The following is a 23,121-nucleotide window of genomic DNA, read 5'->3' as shown; positions in this document are numbered from 1 at the left end:
CTCCTTACCGGACGCTGAACCCACCCAGCCTTCCAGCCTCCCTCGGGGCCTTTGCACTTGCTTTGCCCTCTACCTGGGATGATCCTTCCCCAGGTGTCTGAAAGGCACATTCACTTCCTTGAAGTCTGGACTCAAACACTTTCTTGGTGAGCTCCACCTTGGCCACTCTACTAAAACTGCACCCATACCTCCCAACCCTTTCCATAGTCAACCTTTCATTCATTTTCTCCTTAGCATAGCACTTATCACTTTTGGCATGTTAACGTATTATTTTTCATACCATAGGCTTCAAGAACACAGAATTTTTGGTCTCTTCTGCTCACTGATGTGTTTCAACATCAACAAGAATGCTTAGCATAAAACAGGCACTCAATATTTATTGAGGCCGGGCGCGGTGGCTCACGCCTGTAATCCCAGCACTTTGGGAGGCTGAGGTGGGTGGATCACCTGAGGTCAGGAGTTCGAGACCAGCCTGACCAACGTGGTGAAACCCCGTCTCTACTAAATACAAAAATTAGCCTTGTGTGGTGGTGTGCGCCTGTAATCCCAACTACTTGGGAGGCTGAGGCAGGAGAATTGCTTGAACCTGGGAGTGGAGGTTGCAGTGAGCCCAGATCGCATCATTGCACTCCAGCCTGTGAAAAAGAGCAAGAGTTGGTCTCATAAATAAATAAATTTATTGAATAAAAAAAGAAACTTCCCTAGAACTGCAAGGAGTTTCCAGGTTGAAAGGTCCAACAAGTACCCAGTGCAGACTTTTAAAACACGGGGAGCAAAGACAGAAGAGTCTACAAGTTGATAGAGGTTACAAACAAAAGACCACACACATCAGGATGCCTTCAAACTTGACAACAATGTGGGAAAGTGTAAAACAATGCACAAGTAATTTCTTACCTAAAATTTATTCCTAGCCAAACTCTCAGACAGGTCTGAAGGTAGAATAAAAGCATTTTGAGTCTCCTGAGGTCTAAAAATACTTTTCCTCCACACACCCCTGCTCCATAAAGCTACTAGAGGGTACATGCCACCTGTGACAGAAAGCACAGTCAGTCCTGTAATCAGATGGGGTGCAGGGAGAAGCAAAGGAAAGCTCCAGGGTGATGATGAAGGGAGATTCTGGGGATGGCAACTGCACACTACAGTGCAACCACTCCAGACAGAAGGAGGGAGGCCAGTCGGGACCAAGCCTCTGCAACGTACAGTGCCTCCGGCCTGATAAAACTACTAGAGGATGGGTTGCACTGAAATAGCGGAATAAACCAATAAGGCAGGATGGAGCATCCAGAAAATGGGAATCTCACTCAGAATAAAGGCAGAGGACGTCCCAGCCCAACAGCCGGCAGCCTTCCAGACATGGCAGGAGGACCCCAGGAGGGATCACACAACGGCGGGGGGAGAACCGACTACCTGAAGGGGCCATCCTTGTGGGAATATGCACGACATGCGACTAAGGAGAGGGAGAGGAAGTAGCAGTAGGGACACATAACTCTCAACTGAGCAGGAGGAGTGGCATATTTTGTGTTCAGGACACACAAAAAGTAAAAGAAAAATGACTGTTTAGAAATATGGAGCTGCAAGAAGAAACCAGGACAAGCGGGGAGGAATGGGCATGGGACTACTGGAGTCTTCTACAAGCCATTTAAAGAATTCCTTTATGTGTTCCTTTAAAGAGATCAGAGTTAACTTTCAACAAGGTAACACTGACTTTTTAACCAAGCTCCCCGCTCTTCGCATCTGGCGTGATTTCTCCTTCCCAGTATCCAGCCACCAAATGCAATGGTGACAAGGCTGGTAGCTGGCATCCAGGCGGGAAAACCATGACAGAATCGAAGAGTACTTTGAAATAGTTTTATTGGCTTGTAAGACCTTTGCATATAAAAAAAATACCCAAAACACTATGCAGTATTAAATCACAATTACATTTTTTTTTACCAATTAAAACTACCCAGAATATACATTTTTTAAAGAAAAAAAAATCCTACAGAACTGAATTCTGAAATGACATTATGACTTAAATACTATGACAAAATAGATAATTCCTTATAACATTAATTCATTGCACAAAGCTGCCAGATATTTTCATAAGCATAACCGCTGCACCGAGTGCAAATGAACACAATTTCAAAGTTACACATTTAGTTGAAATAACTGCGCCTCCACCTATGAAACTCTTAAATTTCTGGCACAAAATGTTGGTCTGTTCTAACTTCCACCAGGTAACCAACTTTGCAATCCAGTTACTTTCTTTCTGGCCCTCCCTTAAAAAAAGCAACATCCTTCTGCTGTCATGGCCTGAGGAGTCAGCACCTCCTCTGCTTGAAGAAATCTACTCCCCTCAACTCTTCAGGCAGGTACTCCTGATCCACAGGCTCGCTGTACATGGGGTTGTACTTGTAGCCTTTGCCATAGCCCAAATCCTTCATCAGCCTAGTGGGCGCGTTCCTCAGGTGCAGGGGCACAGGGGGCAGTGGCCCCTGGTGGTTCCTCAGGCAGGCTTTGACGTTGTTGTAGGCGCTGTACACCTCAATGGACTTTGGGGCTCTGGCAAAGTAGACCACACACTGGGCCAGAAGCACCTACCAATGACACAGAGGACACATTTTACTAGCAAGATGCCAAGCTTCTGTTCTGCAGAGCCCCTTCTGATACACAGCTCTAGGTAATTCTGAGAAGATCCCCACATGCTTTTATTATCCCCGCTTTGCGCCTACACTCTGGATAACCACCTATGACAGACAGAAGACATTCCCATGAGGTCAGAGGCAAACCAGGTGAGTGGTTTTCATTTTTTTTTTTATCTGAAGGACTTTTTACTAAATTAAATTTTTCTTAAGCCCCCAATATATAAAAGAGATGAATATGAAGCTGCTCTGGGGGCGAACTTGCAGAGGCTTGCTGTTCAGCTCCTTTAACTTTTCTACTCCCTGGAAAATACGGAGCATGTGCTCTGAACCCCGGAATCCCGAGGACAGTTTGAAACATGACCTCGTTGATACAGAAGGTTTCCCTCTCTAGGAGTCTAATAGTCTACAATTGGAATTCCAAAGCCAAGCAGCATATTCAGTTGGCCCAATACACCAATGGTGAAGGAGGGACATTTATTCAAATCTACAAAGGGACAGAGCACACGAGAGAAAAGAAGTGATTTGCAAGAACTGAGCTGATTACTTTACCTCACATTCGGGCATGCCTATAAAATGACAGCCTTGGTAAGCAGCAACTGCTTGTGTTAACGCAGACGGGTCTGCCAGACCTGCCACACACAGAGAGACAAAGGAGAGTTTCAGTCATGACACGCACTGTCCTCCTGGCCTATGAGCAGGCAACCACAGACCACCACTGCTTGTACACTTGGTGACCACAACAATCCCATGTAGCAAAACAGACTGACTTAGCTCTAGTCTCTGATCACATGAACTTATGCAAGAAATATTTAGTGAGTGGTTACTGTGTGGTGTTAAGAACTGTTTCCTTGTGGATAAAAACTACATCTAGAAAAATATGAGTCTCTGTATAACAAATATAAGAAGTGAAGGCTATGGAGACGTTCACCAGGATGGAAACACTAAAAACAAAACATCCCCTAATACCAAAGAAGAGGAGAGCTTTCCTGATCTTTTTCTTCATATAGTGTCTAGAGTCTTCCATTTTTACCTTGGGAGCTGTCCAAAGAAAACCTTGAACACCTGACTTAAAGCAAATTTAAAAGCAGCTCACCTATTGCAATACTCTGAATAGTCACCATGTTAGTAAAAACATTCCCAAAGAAGAAACAGAAAATGGTGACTTTATGAACATAAACATTCAAAAGCACATACACCAGGAAATAAACGACTGAGCTCAGGCATAAAGTCTTATCTTCTCCTGCCAGTCTCACATAACCCTGAGACATTCTTCCTGCTACCCCCACCCACCCTGCCCTGCCAAAAAAAAAAAAAAAAGCCACAATGTAACTGTTAGCCACTTCCCCACCCTCATGGACACAGGGCTCTGGGACCCTCCCATCACACTCACCTATGTCCTCACTGGCAAACCTGACAAGCCTCCGTGCCACGTAGAGCGGGTCCTCTCCTCCCTCGAGCATGCGAGCCAGCCAGTAGAGGGAGGCGTTCTGGTCTGAGCCCCTCATGGACTTGTGCAGGGCAGAGATGCAGTTGTAATGCTCCTCACCTGACATCACAAAGAGCACCAGTCACACAGAGCTCACAGGAGGGGCGCCCAAGCCATCTTCACCTCCGCCAGCTGACTTCCAGGAAGCCTGAATGAATGGCCCTGAGAAAGCCAAAGAGAGGTTTGGGCAGCTGCCTTAACCGTGCTCTGAGTGGGGTACACCGGCTGCTCGGGCTTAATCCCAGGACATGCCCCAGCACCGTTCTCTGTGGGGCTGGGGAGCCTGTTCAGTAACCCAGTCCTCTTCAGGGGAAGAGGCTGCTGCAGCAGAAACCTGTAGCTGTCGACATGGAGCGCACGCACAAGCACAGAGGCAGGACGGAGGGCACATTCACTTGGAAAGGCGGTCCTCCCAGCTGGTGGATTTGCCAGAGACAAGAGTGGAGGGAGGGCAAGTCGTCTGTTCTGGCTCCATCCTGTGGCCCACCATCTACTGGAGGAAAATCAACGGTGGGCCTGGTCGGAGCCAGGAGGATGTAGACCCAAGGGGCAAAGGCAGCTGTTATAGCCCATCTGTTCCTCAGTGTCATTTCCAGCTGCCTTTCTGATATCCGAAGCCTGTGGTCATTTAAACCCCCTTCTGCCAGCCTTGGTGTGGGGACACCTGTGTGGCAGGGTCCCAGAAGGACTGACACATGGACTAACCAGCTCCCGCCCTGAAGGTATGGAAGCCCACTCTCTCACCGCCTGGTCTTACCCCATTTTTACCCTAGATTCACATGAAATCAGTGAAATGTGCTTTAAAAAAAGGCATATTTAAGGGCAAAAAAATGACAGCTAAACAGTTCTCAGGAACTAAGCAGTGGCACCTGCATACATTTCACTATTCTCTGGCCATCGTCCCTTAGGTAAGTTCAAGGAGGGGGCACCCTCCTCACGAGAAAGCGGAGGATGATGTTCCTGTGAGTCTCACTCCTCCCAGAGGAGCATCTGCTCTGTGCTCAGCATAAGCCCATGTCCACAATACGACTGGCGACAGCCACAAATCCTGGCAGCTGCGCTCGCTGGTAAGATGACAGTTGGTCTTCAGGTGGAGGAGAGAGCACGCGAAGATGCTGGCCTCCCACAGGGGAAAGACCTGCAGGACCCACGGCTCAGCCTGAGTGATTCTGGTTTCTGAGAACCCGGGCAGATGGATGGGTCAGCCCAGCTACTGGATTTCTGAGGATGAACTGAGTGTCTCCTGGGCAGAGCGCCCCTGGTGAAGTCAGAGGGCTACGGACACTGGCCGAGAGGGTGTCCTGGATGACATCTGCATGGTTCTGGCCCATTCCCTCACCCTGCTGACCCAGGCACTCAGGCTACGCTCTGCTCTTTTGCAGGGTGAAGGAAGGCGGGGAAGAGGGTAGCAGATAACAGGCCTGGCTAAACTCACGGGCATGGGGGCTGGAAGAAACTACCCACACCACTTTATGTCAAATTTAAACTCCTCCTACACAGGTTAGTCATCTTTTCCCACTTTGTCAATGCCAGGTGCAATACCACCAGTATAACGGGCAAGAGCACAGGCTCTGGGACCAGGCAGCCTGGGCTGGACCCCCAAGCTCGTGGGCCATGGGCAAGTTCCTGATCCTCACTGTGCCTCAGGTTTCTCATCTGTAAAATGGGAAAAACGAGACCACTTACCTCACAGGGCTGTATTAAATAACACACGCCTGGCACAGAGCAGGCACTGTAAAAAGATTCTTTTGCATCAGTGATACATACTAGTATTATTCCATGCTACCTTCCATGTTTGCTTTTATTATACACTGCTTTATAACCCGAAATTTGACGACTTCTATAAAACCCCGATCTCAATGCATGGCAGAGAGTTTGCTCTCATTTAGAAATTCCTTCACTCTGATGCAGAAACATCACTGGATCCTACTAGTGGGTAACTATGTACTAGGTGGCATATAAAAAAATAATCACAACTCTGGGGGTGGGTCTTTGTCTCACTCGAGTTATAAAAAGGCCCAAGAGTATAAGCTAACAGGTTTCCAGGGCAATGCTTCCACCATCCCTATTTAGAGAGCAAAGCCTGTAAAAGCAGCTTTCTCCAGGATCTGAATGATATTTATATGTCTGCAGATCCACTGTGGGGCAGACATGTTGCACTGGGGTGGGGTGTGTAAGCATGCTCATACTGGGAAGATGTATAGGATGTGGGGTTCTTAAGGCGGTGGCACTAGGCAGCCTCCACCGCCCCCCAGCTCCAAGCCATAGACAAGGTGATCCCCACTGTGCAGAGCTCTGCAACGTGGAGCTCAGGAAGTGGGATTCCTAGGACTGAACCCCTCCAAGATCCGCTCTGTATGTGCATGGAGGGGTGACCCCTCTCAGGAGCGTGATGTAACGGGTGAGATCAGTAACAGCATGGCAAGGCTGGTGTGGAGGCAAACGCAGATGGGGGGAAGGACAGTCTTGGGAACCAGTCAGACCTGGATTTACGGGTCAGTTTCACCACTTGCTTTGTGAATGCAGGCAAGTTTTGTATCTTAAAATGGGGGTAATATTAATAGCTATCTCCATAAAATGATTTTGAGAATTTGAAAGATGAATACACCTATAAAATACTCAATGGCTGAGTGTTAGTGAATGCCATGTTATATGGATCTCAACTGACAGTCTGATAAAATGTCAAAGAACAGTCCTAGTCGTTCCAGTCAAAACAAGGCAAATCCTTTGGGACGCCTACAAGAAGAGAGAGACCCCGCTGCTGCTGCACCTCAGAAACAATGGAGATTCCGGCATGGTGAGATTTTTTTAATGTCTTAAAATCTTTTTCTTGTTCATATCTACATTTTTTCTATTTGGCCAAAAGTCAAGCAGGGCTCTACACACCTAGAATGTGTTGCTTTTCAGACTTTGCAAGCATTCATGTCATGCTCCAGAGCACTAGGGAGAGCCAGCCATCTGAGCAGGCCCCGCTGAGGCACATTCACATCAAAATGCAGACAGGATTGTTTACTTAACTTGCCAGTGTGTCCTTAGTACTAATGAACACCCCCGAGCTACCATCAGCTAAGGCACGCTAAAGCCAAAAAGCTTTGGTCAGCCCCCCAAGGTCATGCAGCGAGTGTGCTCACCCACGAAGAGGCAGCGCCTGGAACCAAAGTCATTCTTAAGCCCCTCCACCCCTTCTCTAACCAGTAAGGACTCTCCATTGTCACATGGCACAGCCTACGTGAGATCAGGAACATTCAATTATCAGCCTCCTTTTCTGGCAGATCTTTGAAAAGTGTGGAAATTATATTCCACAGTTACTGCAACATGATTCCATCCAAAGTCCCACAAATGCTCAAGCAGCAGAAGTTTGCTAATCTACAGTATGTTATCTTCATCTCCCACTTGTTTTATAAAAAGATGCAAATGTGCTGTGCTAATGACATTTAATATTGCTAAGTCACATAAGAGCTGGTATCAAATCTGCTATTTGTAAATGCAGTTCTACACAAACAGATAAGTGCACACAGCAAAATTAAATTTTTGAAAAAGCTACTACATAAAATAAAAACTTCAAGATCCATGACAATTTATTTTTTAGTATAGACTCAAGAAATAGAGCATTTTCTCAATTAAAACTAATAAGTCATTATGACAAAAATCCTCTTTTTATTTACTGCCATTGTAAATGATCACAAAACATATTCATTGTCAAGTGAATGCACAGGCTTTCAAAGGTGATTGTATTCTGCAAGGTGGGGAATAGCCAACTACCTTCTAAGGTGAATGTGCAGCCTGCCATTTCCAACCCCAAAACTCCTCTAGATTCTCAACAGGGCAGCTTCTGCTTCACGCCTCTCTTCGGAAAGGTCAGCCCTGTGTGGAAGGCTTAATACCAACATGGAGATCCACCTGAGAATCACTGGAATGCTTTGGACCCAGCTGAAAGTCAGGCTTCCGGAAATGAGAATGTGTGCACACACTTCTTTCCATACAGTTTCACTCTTTCCACAGGTGAATTACTTACCTGCCCGGTCATATAAAATGTGGGATCGCTGTAGGCCCTCCTTCACGTCATTCTCTGTGATCAGAACTCTACTGGGAGAATAGGATTGCCCACTCTTCTTACAGAACATCTTCCTAGAGCTTAACCTAGCCAGCACTGCCAGCTGCAGTCCGTTCAACCCAGCTCGGGCGTCACCGTCACTGAGGTAAGCCAGGGTGTCTACTGCTTTATCCTCTATGAACATGGCGGGCCTGAAACACAACCAGGGTTAGTTACGGTCACACTCAGGCTGCATACTTCTTGTTCTGCACATGTCTTAGAAACTCATACTTCTCGGCAAGGACACTGAAGAGTTCAAGGCCTTTGCCTCTTATTCTCACCTTTGTCAACGTGCTTAAGCATCATCAAGACTACGAACTGACCGGGTCTCCTAAGTCACCAGGTTATCGCCCTGTATCTTATAAGTGTCGAGGGTATCTCACTGCATAGGTTCATACATCTAAGTTTGTGTGAAACAGACACTGACTGGCCTGGAAAGTCACTGTTGACAGGTGGTCTCTCTGGTTCTACCCTGCAGAACAGTGAAAACTTTATTAGAAATGCTAGCACCTCATTACCGTGTATGGAAAACATGTTCCAAATGCAGCCTACATCCTGATGAGACAGACGTGCTTAGACCACTTTCCACACAGGGGAGAGTCAGCATCACATCTGAATATTAGCTCTGAAGGGCTCCAGATCATGCAGTTCAATTCCTTCATTTTAAAAACAACAAATTGGGTCCCTAGTTATTCTGAGCACAGCAGATCCTAGAAGCAGGTCTCAGGAATCTTGGCCTGGGGAATCTTGGAAGCTGCAGTAGGTCATCTCATAGTGGGCACTAATCATGCAAAATCTGCACAGGGTAGCAGAGAGGTCATTAGCCTGGGGAGCGACGAGAAGACTGCTGGTACCTAGCCATGAGACCCTGGGTAAGCCACCTAACCTCTCTCTGAACATCAGGACTAAAACTTACAGTCACATTTCTAAATTTGGACCCTCATAAATAAGATCTAACTATGATCAGAAGGCTGACTCAGTAAAATTTTCTATTCCTAGTTGAGTTAAACAAGACATCTAACACATGTCATGACTTAGTGGGGTCTTATATTATTCCTGGCTAAGCTGCTAGCTGCACATTTGTGAAGCAAAAAAATAAAAATTTTCAGTGACAGTTCACCCATGTCATTATCAACACTTAGCTGAGAACATCTACAGTAAATAGTAAGCCCATTAGGACTGTCCGAATCAGCTACCTGGGAAACAATGTACAGGCACCAACGGGGCTGGGCCGGGGAGGGGGTGGCGGTTTCCGAAGGGGACCCAGCTTGCCTGCTGGATCAACGCAGAACTCCTCAGCATACACCCACTCACTGACACTATTCTGCTCACTGAGTAACCCAAATAACACCAATCTGCATTTCATTCACGGAAGGATTTGTTCCCAATGCCTTAAAGATGTCTTATTACACCCCCATATTTACCAAAGTTGATTTCCAGTTATTCCTTGTGGGTCTCTCACCAGACCTAAGACAACTGGCCAGCCCCAGCTTTACAACAAATGACTCTCTCCTCACTCGTGCCAACTGCCTGGGCCCCAGAGCCACCGGTGCAGCCTGGAGACCCATCTTCCCCTCTCCTGATGACAGCATTCTCTCAGCAGAGACCCCACCACCAGAACAACACAAAACAAACACCGAGGACCCCCCCAGAACAACACAAAACAAACACCGAGGACCCCACCAGAACAACACAAAACAAACACCGAGGACCCCACCAGAACAACACAAAACAAACACCGAGGACCCCACCAGAACAACACAAAACAAACACCGAGGACCCTACCAGAACAACACAAAACAAACACCGAGGACCTCACCAGAACAACAAAAAACAAACACCGAGGCCATGGCACTGGCACTCTATAAACCCTGCGGTTCACTTCTCAACCAGAAATTAGTTAGCAAGTCTTCCAGAAGATGATTTAGAAGATAATGATGGACAGAACATATACTAAAGAAAATGTATGGGGAAGGACCAGCATCAGAGGGGTGTGGCAGTACGTGACATGCCTGAGGGAAGGGTGCACTCTCGGCCCCTTACTGCACTCAACCTGTGTGGGAAGACAGGTAGGGAGAACAGAAACTGCCTGGGCATCTCATTTCTGCCTCAGAACTAGTAAAAACAATGGATTCTCTCTCCTTGGAAAGCTGCCTAGCAACAAAAAGCCTTCAGGACAATTGAGGGAAGAAAAAGGAGTCAAAGCAGGAGCCCCAGTGGATCCTAACGGACTGAACCAGCCTATATCCTGCACCATGGGTTGGATTGTGTGTTGATTACATTACATTCATCGTCTCTCCATCCCTACTACATGCAGAGCACCTCAAAGACAGGAATATTTTATTCTTTGTATTTCCAGACCTGGTAGATGATAGACATCCAATATTTGCACAATAAATGGACTAACTTCAGTTTTATCATAATCTCAGAGTGAAACCTTTACTTCTTATAAATTATACGGAAAGTAAAGAGAAAACAAAAATAATCCGTATTTCCAGCACCGAGAGATAAAAATGTACTTGTTATTTCATGGCTGAATGAAAGCTACTGTGTCAAGTGTTGAATTTATGACCCACTCACCCATGCAACCGTCAACCTTACAGCTAACTTTTAAAACAAAAATTGGGACCACATATTGTATAGTTTTACATCCTTAACCATTAAATAATTGTTTGAAAAACAAGCTACTCAGACTCGTCAACATTTACTTTTAAAAAATTTACATTAAATTTTAAAAATAGACAAAGGGAGAAAATTCACCTTCTGCTAGACTACCTTGACGTTAGTATTTTGGTATGTATCCCTTCTCCATGAATTTGTCTTTTGTATGTATTTAGGGGCATGGCGTGCTCTTGGAACAGTGACGAGATGGGCAGCCTTATATACCATGGTATTTACTAGTATAAACTGCCTCATTTCCATTAATCCTCACATACAGACAGGGAGGCAGGCTTTATTAATTAGGACAGAAGCCAGCTAGCCGTCTACTCCATAGATTTATGAACAGTATGCTGTGAATAAGTCTTTAGCAATGATTATGTATTTTATGTGGTTGGAAAATAAGGTCTTCCTTTGGCTTTTAAACTCCTGACCAAAGTACAAGTGGTTCCACTCTTCTGGTTTGGAGTCATGGGGAATGGAGGTGCTGTCACAACGAAAGCTACCGAGCTCCCGCCACTCCCTTCTTCTTCCTCCCCTTGAGTATAATCCACATTTTAAATTTTACCCTGTCCAAAAGAAGAAAGTATTTCGAGGCCCAGATCAATCTGTCGGCAACTCTGTCCAAGTAATACAGGATCTGCTGACACCACTCACTATGATCACACAAGAAAATTACAAAATGGAGATTCACTGTGAAGAAGACTGAGCAGGGAAAGGTTCCACTTAAACACCCAATATATCTTGAACTCCCATTTACTAAGTTCTGAAGAACAAAGTAAGATATACTAAAATACCTTGAGATCTTAGAATGGGAAGCCCATGAGAGAACTCATGCCAAGAATGATGAAGGGATAGTTGTATTGATATTGGCAAAATCCCTCAGCAAACTGCTGCACAAACTATTTTGAGAGTGTTCCCAGTCTAAAGAATTTACAATTATTTTTAAATTTAAGCATATATTAAAATTAAGCATATATTTATAAAGTGTTCTGCAGTTAAAAATAACCTTCCAAAGGTAGAATACAATAAAAAGAGGTCAAATCTATTCTGGGGATAGACTGCCCAAAATGTCATAACATCCTACATGGAAATAAACAATAGGAAGTAAATTATGTTGTTATAATAAAACACTATTCATAATAAGGGAAAATTGGTTAAAATAAATGCATTGGAAAAGATTCTATTTCTAGTTAACAAAACCTAGAAATAAAAACAGACTTAAGAGAGCTTGGCTTCTCCAACTGATGAGAAGGGCTTTAATTTTAACAGAAGAATATAGGAAGCTCTCTCCTTTCTTCTTCCAGGTGCCTAAATCCTGAAGCTTTCTACACATTGGGTAATACTGGAATTTGGAGGATACTACTTAGACAGCTGGATGTGTAAGTTGGAGAAGGAGTGTAGTAAGTAAAAATGTACCTGTTATTTCAAGGCAGAACGAAAGAATATGCATGGCTTGGTTAAACTCTCTCTCTCTAAATTACAAACCAAACTCCACAAATCTCTTTCAGTAAGGAAAAGGAACACTTCTTGGTCAGGGTGATAATTGCTGTGTAGAGGTTCTCAACCAGGGATATGCATCAAGTTAGACACAAATACAGCCACATGTACCTTACCTACCATAGACTGAGCTCAAATCTCCAGGGAAAGACCCTGAGCAAGGCATGTTTCTAAAATGTATCCCAGGGAAGTGTGATGTGCAGATCTGGTTAAGAGGCTCTCCTGCTGCTCTGACACAAAGAAGTGCCAAGAGAGAAAAGTCAGAACGGAAAAACCGAGCAGTGGGTCCATCCTCTGTAAACTTGGCACCTCCACCCCTTGTAGCACTTGAAGTCACTGAGAAGACAGAGACATGCCTTAAACACTGGCTCCATCACATTGAAGCTGGTTGGTCTTGGGCATGTTACTTAACCTTTTTGTGCCTCAGTTTCCTCATCTAGTAAATATGAGGTAATGAGACCTACTTTGCAGAGCTGTATTGAGGACTGAATGAGATTAAGACATGTGGAATGCTTAGAGCAGTGCCTGCCATGTCATGAGACTCGACAAATACTGCTATTGGTATCAACAGTGAGGAGAATCACCCTCATCAGACTATGCAACAGCATACTCTCCAGAACTGCACATATTCAAGGGAGAGCCCCAGATGCTGCCACTTCCATAACATCAGAGTGAAAGCAAAGCAAAACAAAACTTACTTTCTCCACAAAAAGAGAAGGTACATTTCAGATGACGACGTCTTTCTGTTTAATTCCATGGAGACACATGTCTTTCCAAATTACATTATACTTGGTACGGGTCTGTAGTGGGTTGAATAGTGACCCCAAAAGATTTAAGTTCTAATCCCTGGAACCTGTGACTGTGACTTTATTTGGAAATAGGGTCTTTATAGATGTAACTAAGGGTCTCAAGATGAAATCATCCTGGATTTAGAGTGTACCTTAAATCCAATGACAAATGTCCTTACAAAACACAGAAAAAGAGAAGACATAAGGACACAGAGAAGAAGGCCACCATGTGAAGACGGATGTAGAGATTGGAGTGACATAGTCATAAGCCAAGGAATGCCAAGAGCCATGAGATGCTGGATGAGAGCATGGCCTTGTTGATACCTCGATTCTGGTCTTCTGGCTTTCAGAACTGTGAGGGTGAAGCTCTGTGTTCTGAGCCACCCAGTTTGTGGCAATTGTCACAGCAGCCACAGGAAATGCATCCAAGGACCATGAGATCTGTGGTTCTGGCTGCTGGTGCTTTTATGGCATTATTTTAATGCACTCTTGTATTAAAACAGCTATGTTAATGTACTGTATTAATGTACTTAAAAAAATTTTAAATAAAAATATTGACATCTACTGTATACCAACCATTTATTCTGGCCAATACCTTGTATTCTGGAGTTCCACTACCTTTCTTTCTATTCAATGGCACAAAAGATTATTTAAGACAATTTAAACTTTTATAAAAAGAAAAAAGAATCCATAGCCACCTTGTTTGGGGGCCAGCTTGTCAAGGGCTCTCCTCTCCAGATGATTAGAGAAAAGCCCCACACCCAGTTACGCCACAGCCCTTACCCAGGGACAGACGTCATGTACTGTCTTCCAACCACCTCTCGGAACTCAGCCTAGCTAGGCAGAGGGCAGTTATGACTTCTCATTTCACTCTCTTGATCTCCAAAGACTTGTATACTCTATCTGGTTCACAAATAATTGATTCTTTAGAAGTGTTTTTGAATATGTATATATTCCATGACCTAGGAATCTATACTTCTTCAAAGCAGCAAGTAGTGCAGGATGATGAAATGCTAGCTTACTTTTTCATTTTCAGCAGCACAAGCTCATTCTTTGTATCATGAATCATGGACATTTTTTTCCTGGCCTCCAAAATTAACCCAGAGCAGACAGAATCTTCACTGTTTGTATCATGTGATCCAAATATTTTTGGGAGAGTAAAATACCTGAACACTATTGCTTAGCCATACAAACCAAAGCAACTATGGCATAGACAATGAGCTTTCTATTTCACTCAGTTAAATTCTGCTTATCCTTCAAAACTCAACTCCGCATCCCCTCATCTAGGAGGTGAAATACTGGATTTCACATATTCTAAATGCTGCTTCTCTACGCCCACTGCACTTGGCGTATAAGCGTGGCACTGGAAGTGGACCTGCTCCCCTAGCCTTCATCATACTGCGCTCCCTCTAAAGGCACAGGAACAAGCTTTTCAACCCTCAGCCAATGCCTAGCATATGCAGGAGCTTCAATTTTGACTGAATAATAACTACAGGAGGAAATTTTTGTTTTTAAAAAAAGAACACTTATTTCACTTTAATGGGAATTTATCACTTACATGAGTATACTGTGTGACAACTCACAATTCCTCAAGTGCAATCGAGAATGGCTAAGCAGCAGCTTGATTAGTTTCCAAATCCAGTGCCCTGCTCACCTCCTCTCACGTGCAGTTCAACAGCCTGGGACCTCTCTGTAAATGTTCTAGTTGCTATCTAGGGCACCAAAACATGACACAAGAATACAAATGCACACCAATAGCTTCCCGGAGAGAGAAAGTAAGTATATGGGGTTGAAAGTCTTTTCTCTCAACTAGATTAGTGTCACCAAATCTGATTTATATGCACAAGGATGTATATATAGCTGTCAACAGGGATTCGAAAGCAAAATTTTACCTAAAGCAACTAAAAGACATCCCAATCCACTCTTAATTATCCCTGACAGTTGCGGTGGCAGGTACTTGTATTCGGAAATCACTTGTAAGAGTTCTTTCTGTGGCCTATGATATCTCCTAACTTAACTTCTTGTTAGAATCGCTAACAAGTAGACCAATTAATGGATTTAAGCATAATATTCTTTCATTTTACTCTGCTTGCTGCTGATGAAAAGGGCAATAGTATTAAAGAAAAAGGCTCTTGATAACCTGGGTAATTATCCCTTATGCTAGATAACACAAAACATATTAAACTACTTTTCTCATATTGAAAGCTAGGATTTCTTCATTTCCAAACCATTCACAAAGCACATAATGTGTGCCAGGCACTGTGCTGGGGATATGAACAAGGACAAGCTCCTGTCCTCACAGTCTTCCCAGGAAAGTGGGGGACACAAGATAGCAAATATAATTGGGATCAATTCTAAGCAAGTGGTAGTGGAAATAGTAAATCGTTTACTGGATATGGGAAGTTTTCTCTGAAAAGCAATTTTAGCAGATTAAGAATCTCTAGCTCATTTTTATATCAATGTCAATAACTAAATCTTAATTATTTCACTTGATCTTCTCAAACTTTAATGTGCCTGCAAATCACCTGAGGATTTTTAAAATAAAATACAGAAATTCTTCTCACAAGGATGAGCTCCTTGGCTGCCGCCTTTCTCATTTCATTTAAATTCCTGCATGGCAGTGACTGGTGAGAGGTGAAAAAACCTGAGGGTATCTGAGTAACAACTGATTATTATTGACTTCATGTCATCAATATTAATTATTGATTTCATGTTCTATTTCATGAACTGATGACATGAAATAAAAACCACCCCAGACAAGTACACATGCAGAATATTAAGTTGCAGATACATTACGATAACCAGTACACAGAACAAAGAACACACAGAAACATGAAACATGTTAGAATTTCCCCCTTTTCTTTCAATTTGTCTTTACCATGTGGTTCTATGCGTCTGTAATGAGAATTCTGTTACAGGAAACCTACACATGAGTATCCCACATCTGAAGTGCCTGGGACCAGAAGTGGTCTGAATTTCCTATTTTTTTGATTTTAGAATATTGGCATTATATACTTACCAGATGAGCAACCCAAAATTCAGAAATCTGAAGTGCTCCAATAAGCATTTCCTTTGAGCATCATGAAGGTGCTCAAAAAGCTTTAGATCTGGGAGCATTTTGGATTTCAGATTTGGGATACTCAACCTGTACTAGATATGAGGAGCTGGCAGCCCCTTTAGGCTCTGACAAATGCCCACCACATAAAGGGCTTCTGAGTGTGAGTTCATGTGGCTGATACCAGCAGGTTCCACACACTGCTTGTGGCCACAGATCTAATGGCTATCCCCATCACAACGGTATTCCAAAACAAGGCCACTCTGTCCTACCCAGTGGTCCACAGGCCAAATGTTTCAAGGCTTTCATGAGACACGGCAGAATTCTCCCTCCGTCTCAGACAGGAGCAAATGGGGCCAGACACATAGGAAGAGCCTGTTGAAACCTAAACCCTGAGCCTAAACTATGCCTTGTACTTTAATCCTCACAAAAAAGGGGCTCCAGAACTTGGCCTCAGGGCAGGCACGAGCAGCTGCAGAGTCCACAGCAGGAGGAGGTGGGCAATAGCCTCTCATCAGACCAGATTATGTTCCATGGCAGTATTTCAGCCAACATATGAACAAATACCATCTGAAGAATATGTTCTAATACAAAAAAAAGGAAAACCCCTCACCCAAGAAATCAAATTGATTATCTATGATATATACTTGGTGCATTAATGAGCTCATGTGGCACTCATGATGCAGAAACAGGTCACTAAAAGGATAGGGACAGCCTCTAATGTCATATTCAGTTAACATTACTTTCATGAAGTTGAGTTTCAAGTACACAAAAAGGATTATGTAATTTTAAGGTTACAAGTTAATTATTACTTGATTTTTTTTTTTTAACAAAACGCTAAACTGCAGGTTAAAAAGAAATTGACACGTGAGTACAATGCTCAAAAGAGTTGTATGGTAAGTCTAGGAAGTATTTATCTATCTATTTGTTCTATTCAATGGGGACATAAAGCCTTTCAAATCATCAATAAGGCTTCCCATAGAAGCCTAAGCACAAAAGCAAACACCCAAGAACCAAAACAACAAAGCAAAGTTAAAGCTTGAAGAATTATAGAAACACACATTAGAGGCTAGAAAATGCATCTTCAAGTTTGCAGGGATACCTTTGTTAGGTATAATCGAACATTTCCCTCCTCTTTTATTTTCATTACGGGCAGATCAACATTTCTTCTCTGTCCCCACCCTCTTCTCACTGATGCCCGGCCCTTTCTGGCCCCCTGCCAGGAGACTCTCTGGGAGGTGTGTGCCCCCAGGACGCTGCACACTGTCAACTTACTCTGAGCTGCTGTTGCTGCTGTGGCTCAGAGGGTCAGTGGGACGGCTAGAGTCTAGGACGTGGATTCCCAGGGAGTTGATCGCTCGCATTAAAATAGTCACCATTGCTTCTACTGGAAGCTTCTCAAGAACAATCACTCGACAGCGGCTCAGAAGAGCAGCGTTGACCTGGAAGGAAGGGTTTTCAGTGGTTGCCCCAATCAGAGTGATCGTCCCACATTCCACGTGAGGAAGGAAAGTGTCCTAATCATGGGAGGAAAACAGAAAAAAGTGATTCCAGTCAACAGCCACCTGCAGAATCCTATGTAAGTTGGCTATCCCTTCCTTCCTTTTCCTCATTTTTATCTTTCGAGTTCAGGAATAGCAGCAGCCTTATATTCACTGAATATGGATGCAATATTTGGGGGAGTACAACTCTTGCTTTTAAGTCTGAAACACATCTTCTGGAATGACCGTCTAAGCCTGATCTCTTGCTGGTAGACGAATAGCTTTAAGTAGAACTCTAGCTTAGTTTCAACATAAATGATTTCTTTACTCAGAAAACCATCTTCTACCAAAGGCTGAACTGGCACATAGCTTATATGTAACAGCTATTTATTTACAGACGAGAAAGAACACACAAAAACGTTAATTAACACTTCTGGAATCTTCTTCCACTGCAAGTACTCAATCATATTATTATTATTGCTATTATGCTGTTTTATGGGGAAAAAATACTAAGATGAGTCAATGGTCCAATATGAAACCTAGAATGCTAACATCTCGTCAGAATTTTAAAAGGGTCTGTTTATTCAAAAAGGTTCAAAAACGGCTCAGTAGAGTTTTGTGAAATATTCTATGTATGATTAAAAAGTTACAAAAAATACATTTTAAAAAGTTATGCCTAAAAATTTATTTTATTTTTTTTTTATTTAGAGTATAGCTCTCAGATCTCAGCCTGATAAAATTTTAATGTTTATTTTTTTAAAATCCCTAAGTGGCTTTGTTTATAAAAATAGCTTGTGTCCTTTTATTTCAGAAAGCCATTTAAATAAACAGTAATCATTATCTCTTCCAACGTTCACCTTGAAGAGAGCCTGGAGTTACAGAAAATACAGATTGTTTAATTTTCAAAATAAAAATACTGTTAAAGAAATTTTTAAAAACCCATTAAAATAATGACCTTAAAAATCATTATTTTACTGTTCACAATGACTCCTAGTATTTAGATTAAAAATTTCTAAAACTGGAAATTGGATTCAAAGCTGCTTTTCTGACATGTATAGCTCAGGGATATACCAACCATTTCATTTATCAGATAGGGAAAGCATTTTCTTGTTACCAAAAAACACTAAGAAATGTATGGGGAAATGGGCTTGAAGGAGATGGGTTGACAAGCCTATGCTTCTTTGTAAACAAAGCTCATAATAAGTCTCTAGCATTTATATCGTGATCTCACACACTTTATATTGTTTGATGTTCACAACAACCAAAAGGTAGAAGGAAGTTAATATACCTGCTGAGATTTATTGAACCGATGAATCTCATCAATAAAAAGGATGGTTTTCCTTTTGAAAAAGCTCTTTTCATTTTGAGCTTGTTTTATGACATCTCGCACATCATTTGTCTTGGCATTTGTTGCAGATAATGTCACAAACCTTATACTATGTTTCTTGCTGTTGTTGGCTATGATGTGAGCCAGAGTGGTCTAGAAAAGATGACATACATAGAGTTTGAAAAGCTGGTAAGATACAGAGACCAGCACCCATGGGAACTACTACAAGCAGCATCACTATTTACCAAGCAACTTGAACTCTGAAGAATGCTTAGCAGCACAGAAACAATCAAAAATACCACAGTACATTTAAAAACAAAAAACAAAAAAAAAATATTATAAATAAAACAGGAAAGTAGCTAAACCTTAGGCTAATCCTGACCTTTTCTCTTCTGTCCCTAACCACCTTTGATTCCTTTTTGGGGGACTCTTTAAGATCTTTGGAATCCCAGTAAAGAGCGGCTGTCTTGATTTAGCAGAGTGACAGCTGTGACCTCTCACCAAAGAGAAAATTCTCCCTCCTCTAGCCAAGACAGCACGGAAGGATCTAGGTGCAGAACTCATCGCAGAACCACAGCCCGAAATGGAAGCTCAGGACAGCTGAGAAAAGGACAGTGAGGGAGCATTTGCCTTGAGACCAATGACATCGACCTAGCATTTGAGATGACTGCAGACCACTTTTGCATGTTCAGTCTGGTAGGAGATGAAGGGCAGCACTGTGGTCACATTAGCAATTACTAGAAAACCAAGGAGACCCAAGTAAGGCACTTCTTGGGTGCTCAACAAATATGTATATGCTGTTATTTTAATATGAATGTTGTTATTAGTACTAAAGGATGAGAAGAAAAACTGAAGACTGTTTAATGAGTGGAAAAAATCTGCACCTAAATGAAAGGTGGTACTTTGTTTTCTAAAAGTTGTAGAGCGCCCATTGTGTGGCTGCTTCTTTCCGAAATCCCCGCCTGCCTGCCTTTTGGAATCAGGTTCGCAAGTCACAGATGCCCAGGCTTGCAAATGACCAACGCCCATCTCACTGAGCAGCCTGGACCACCCAAACCTCTTGCCTGGCATTTGGTAGGTGGGATGAGCTCACCCACTCGTCTCCCTAAGGACCTTCTTGCTGTCTGGGGCCACCAACAGCTGATTATCCATTCTCATGATCTTATGTAAAGACTTCACAATTACTAAGAATGATACTGCTCAATCCCTTAAATGGGGTTAACAACTAACTCCATGGGGACAGACGCCAACAATTCGACCACCATCATCATAAAACGTTATTTGGGATAGATGTGCTTTATTCCCGGCCAAAGGGAAGGCATGAGTGAAAACAAGAAGGCACAAAAAGGGCAATTCATTCCAGGAACTGGAGTTAAAAGGGGTGTGGTTAAGTTGTGGGAGATAAAGCTAGAAAGGAAAATAGAAGAAAAATAATAAAAGCTTTGTGTGCAAACGAGTCTGAATCTCAAAGCTACAAGAACTCTTTACAGTTTGATCCCTGAATTCTCCCTTTCCCTCCCTGATGCTGGTTCTTCTCCCTTATTATGGATAAAAGCATCCTGTATTTAAGCACTTCTTAGCTTTCTCTGTTTTCTGGCTCACCTCCTCCATTTTTTCTCAAGTGTTTTTCCAATGACATGCTTTCTAGACTCACAATATCCTAACTGCCCTCGTCTGGAACGCTAACGCCTCACGAAGGGACACAGAACTGGACACCAAAATGCACGGATGTTTCTTCTCTAGAGTACAAGGCATTATGAGAAAATTTATGGAAATACCGGATGAAAATGACTTGCAGATGAAAAAGTTTTTTATGTTAGTTTTGTAAATACATGAATATATTTAGTAAAATCAATATATTCTCTAGAATATAAGAATGTTAAATAAATATATTCTCAAGAATAAATAAATACGTCTGTTAAACCAACAACTAGTGGAAAGGGAAGGAAGCACAACAGAATTAATTTGATTTTTTTTCATAGCTGAATCCGTATTATGTACAAACGGAATATACAAATGTTTCTTTACAATTTAAACATGCTGATTCCTTGCGAATTCGGTTACTAAATCAAAGTCTGGGGAGGGGGCGGGGAGACCGATGGAAGATAAAGGCAGATCAAATCTAAGAGTCCGCATCTTGTAAAACTATGGATTCACAGACATCGTCCTTTTGAAAACCCGGCAAGCCTGCCTTACGAATCTGGGGGTGTGTGCCCTTTTCACACCCATCACAGACTCCACCTGTGGACCAGGCACTGCCCCAGCCCAGCCCAAGTCTGCACCCCTGGACCCTCTTATCCAGGAGAGGCAGGCGGCTTCTTTCGAGGGCAGCACACGCGGCTCTCCGACCGTCAGCCGCATCCACCGCCGAGATAACTACGGAAGCCCAATGGCCAAGGCTGCACTCACCTTGCCGCAGCCCGGCGGCCCCCACAGGATAAGCGAGGGGATTTCGTTGGTCTCCAGGAGCGAGCGCAGCAGGGTATCCTGGCCCACGGCCTTGCTCTGCCCGAAGTAATCCTGCAGCGTGTCAGGACGCATCGTGTCGGCCAGCGGCTTGCCCTGTAGCATCTGTCGGATCTCCTCGGCCGCCAGCGCCCGGGGGTGCGGGCGGCCCCCGCCGCTGGCCCCGAAGGCGCTGGCGGCTTCGGCAGCGTCCGCGTCCCAGTGCCCCGGGTCGTCCTCGCCGTCCGCGTCCGCGTCCCCGTCGCCATCGCCGTCGCCCACGGCCTCCTCCTCCTCCTGCGCCTCCGCCTCGTCCCAGCTGCGCGGAGACGCGCTCCCCGCCGCGGCGGCGGCCGCCGGCCTCTTCCCCGACCCCTTCCTCCCGGGGCTGCTGGAGCGGGCCACCGGAAAGTCGGGGATAAGGCGGGCGCCGCTGGGCGTGGGCGGCGCGTCGTAGCTCTCGCGGCTCTCGGTCTCGCCGCCGTCGTCGCCCTCCTCGCCCTCGCCCTCGCTGCTCTCGGCTGCCGTCGGGGTGGCAGGCTGCTTCAGCGCCGAGCTCTCCGACAGCCGCCGCCTCTTGGCGCCGGGCGGCGAGGGCCCCTTGGCCCGTTCCCCGGCGCGGTGCGACCCGGCCGCGGGCTCCGCGTGCCCCGCCGGGTGGAGCAGCAGACAGCGGTCCAGGTGCGAGTTGATGTGCGCGGCGGGCATCATCTGCTGGCACACGGGGCACTGCACCTGGTGCAGCTGCGAAAGGAAGGGGTCGTCTTCCGGCCCGCTCACCTCCATGGCGGCCGCCGCCCTCCCCGGCGCCCGGCGCGGCCGCAGCAGCCCGTGCGCCCGCCGAGGCCTCCGATGCCCTCCGCTAGGCCCCGCGCCGCGCGACCCTCGCTCGGGGAGCCAGCAGGACGCTCGCGGGCCTGGGGAGGGCGCCGCTCATGCCTCACGTCCGCAGCTCCCGCGTCCGCCCGCCTTCGGCCGGCCGCCGGCAGCGCCTCGCGCAGCCTATCGGGAAGTGTAGTTCGTGGCCGTTTGCCCCGGCGGCAGAGGCGCCTCGCGCGGCACGTAGGGAAGTGTAGTCCGTGGCCGTTTGTCCCAATCACCGCCGAGAATACCTCTCGCGGCACTTCGGGAAGTGTAGTCCGCGGCCGTTCGCCCCAACCGCCGTGCGTCCATTTCCGACTCTGAGAACAGCCTTTGTGAGGGGGTCGCGAGGCGAGCGTGGTACGCGTGCGCGAGGTTGCGCGGTGGAGGACGCAGCCCTCCGCCCGGGCCTGCGAGGCGCGCGAGGGCGGGGAGGAGCGGCGAACACCGCTTTCCCGGCCTTCCGCGCTGGGCTGTTGAATGGGCCTGTGGGGACAAGCAGGAGGAGGCCGCAGCGGGTCGTTTGTAACGCAAGGGAAATGGGGGAAAAAACCCAAAAGCCTCCAATAGAAAACCAGTGTTCTATTGGACGTGAACAGCAGAAAAAATACAAACAAGTACGCGGGTGAAAGAAATGCTCACCTCAGTAGTGGTCAGGGAAATGTAAATAAAGCGTCCCTCGCCCCCTTTTAGATGTGTTGGCCTTTAAGTCAAGGGCGGTTCACCTACAGCGCGCTTCGAGCCAAGAGCTGCTTCTCGCGGGCCGCTCGGAAACACCAGCCTTCTGTCTCCTTAGCAACCAA

General features: G+C 45.0%; 1 protein-coding gene across 1 annotated transcript; it reads right to left on the bottom strand.

Annotated features, from left to right (window-relative positions):
* Positions 1-1,834: 1,834 nt before the first annotated feature.
* On the bottom strand, positions 1,835-22,474 carry WRNIP1 (WRN helicase interacting protein 1). The gene is made up of 7 exons (XM_024248552.3): positions 21,422-22,474; positions 18,974-19,165; positions 17,480-17,721; positions 8,126-8,355; positions 4,015-4,170; positions 3,174-3,253; positions 1,835-2,576 (listed from the first exon to the last, which is right to left on the bottom strand). Exons 1-7 carry the CDS (start codon positions 22,241-22,243, stop codon positions 2,301-2,303), a joined length of 1,998 nt encoding a protein of 665 aa, XP_024104320.1. The 5' UTR covers positions 22,244-22,474; the 3' UTR covers positions 1,835-2,300.
* Positions 22,475-23,121: the final 647 nt, after the last annotated feature.

Source organism: Pongo abelii, chromosome 5 (genome assembly GCF_028885655.2).
Source record: "Pongo abelii isolate AG06213 chromosome 5, NHGRI_mPonAbe1-v2.0_pri, whole genome shotgun sequence".
Lineage (NCBI taxonomy): Eukaryota > Metazoa > Chordata > Mammalia > Primates > Hominidae > Pongo > Pongo abelii.
Note: the sequence above shows the minus strand (reverse complement) of the source record. Positions and strands in the feature narration are given on the sequence as shown.

Coding starts and splice junctions, on each gene's coding strand:
- WRNIP1 (XM_024248552.3), bottom strand. CDS start 22,243: ATGGAGGTGAGCGGGCCGGAAGACGACCCCTTCCTTTCGCAGCTGCAC. Junction 19,166..21,421: donor GGCCGCCGGGCTGCGGCAAG/GTGAGTGCAGCC, acceptor CATCTTTTCTAG/ACCACTCTGGCTCACATCAT. Junction 8,356..17,479: donor AGCAGCAACAGCAGCTCAGA/GTAAGTTGACAG, acceptor GTTGTGTTTCAG/GCCCGCCATGTTCATAGAGG.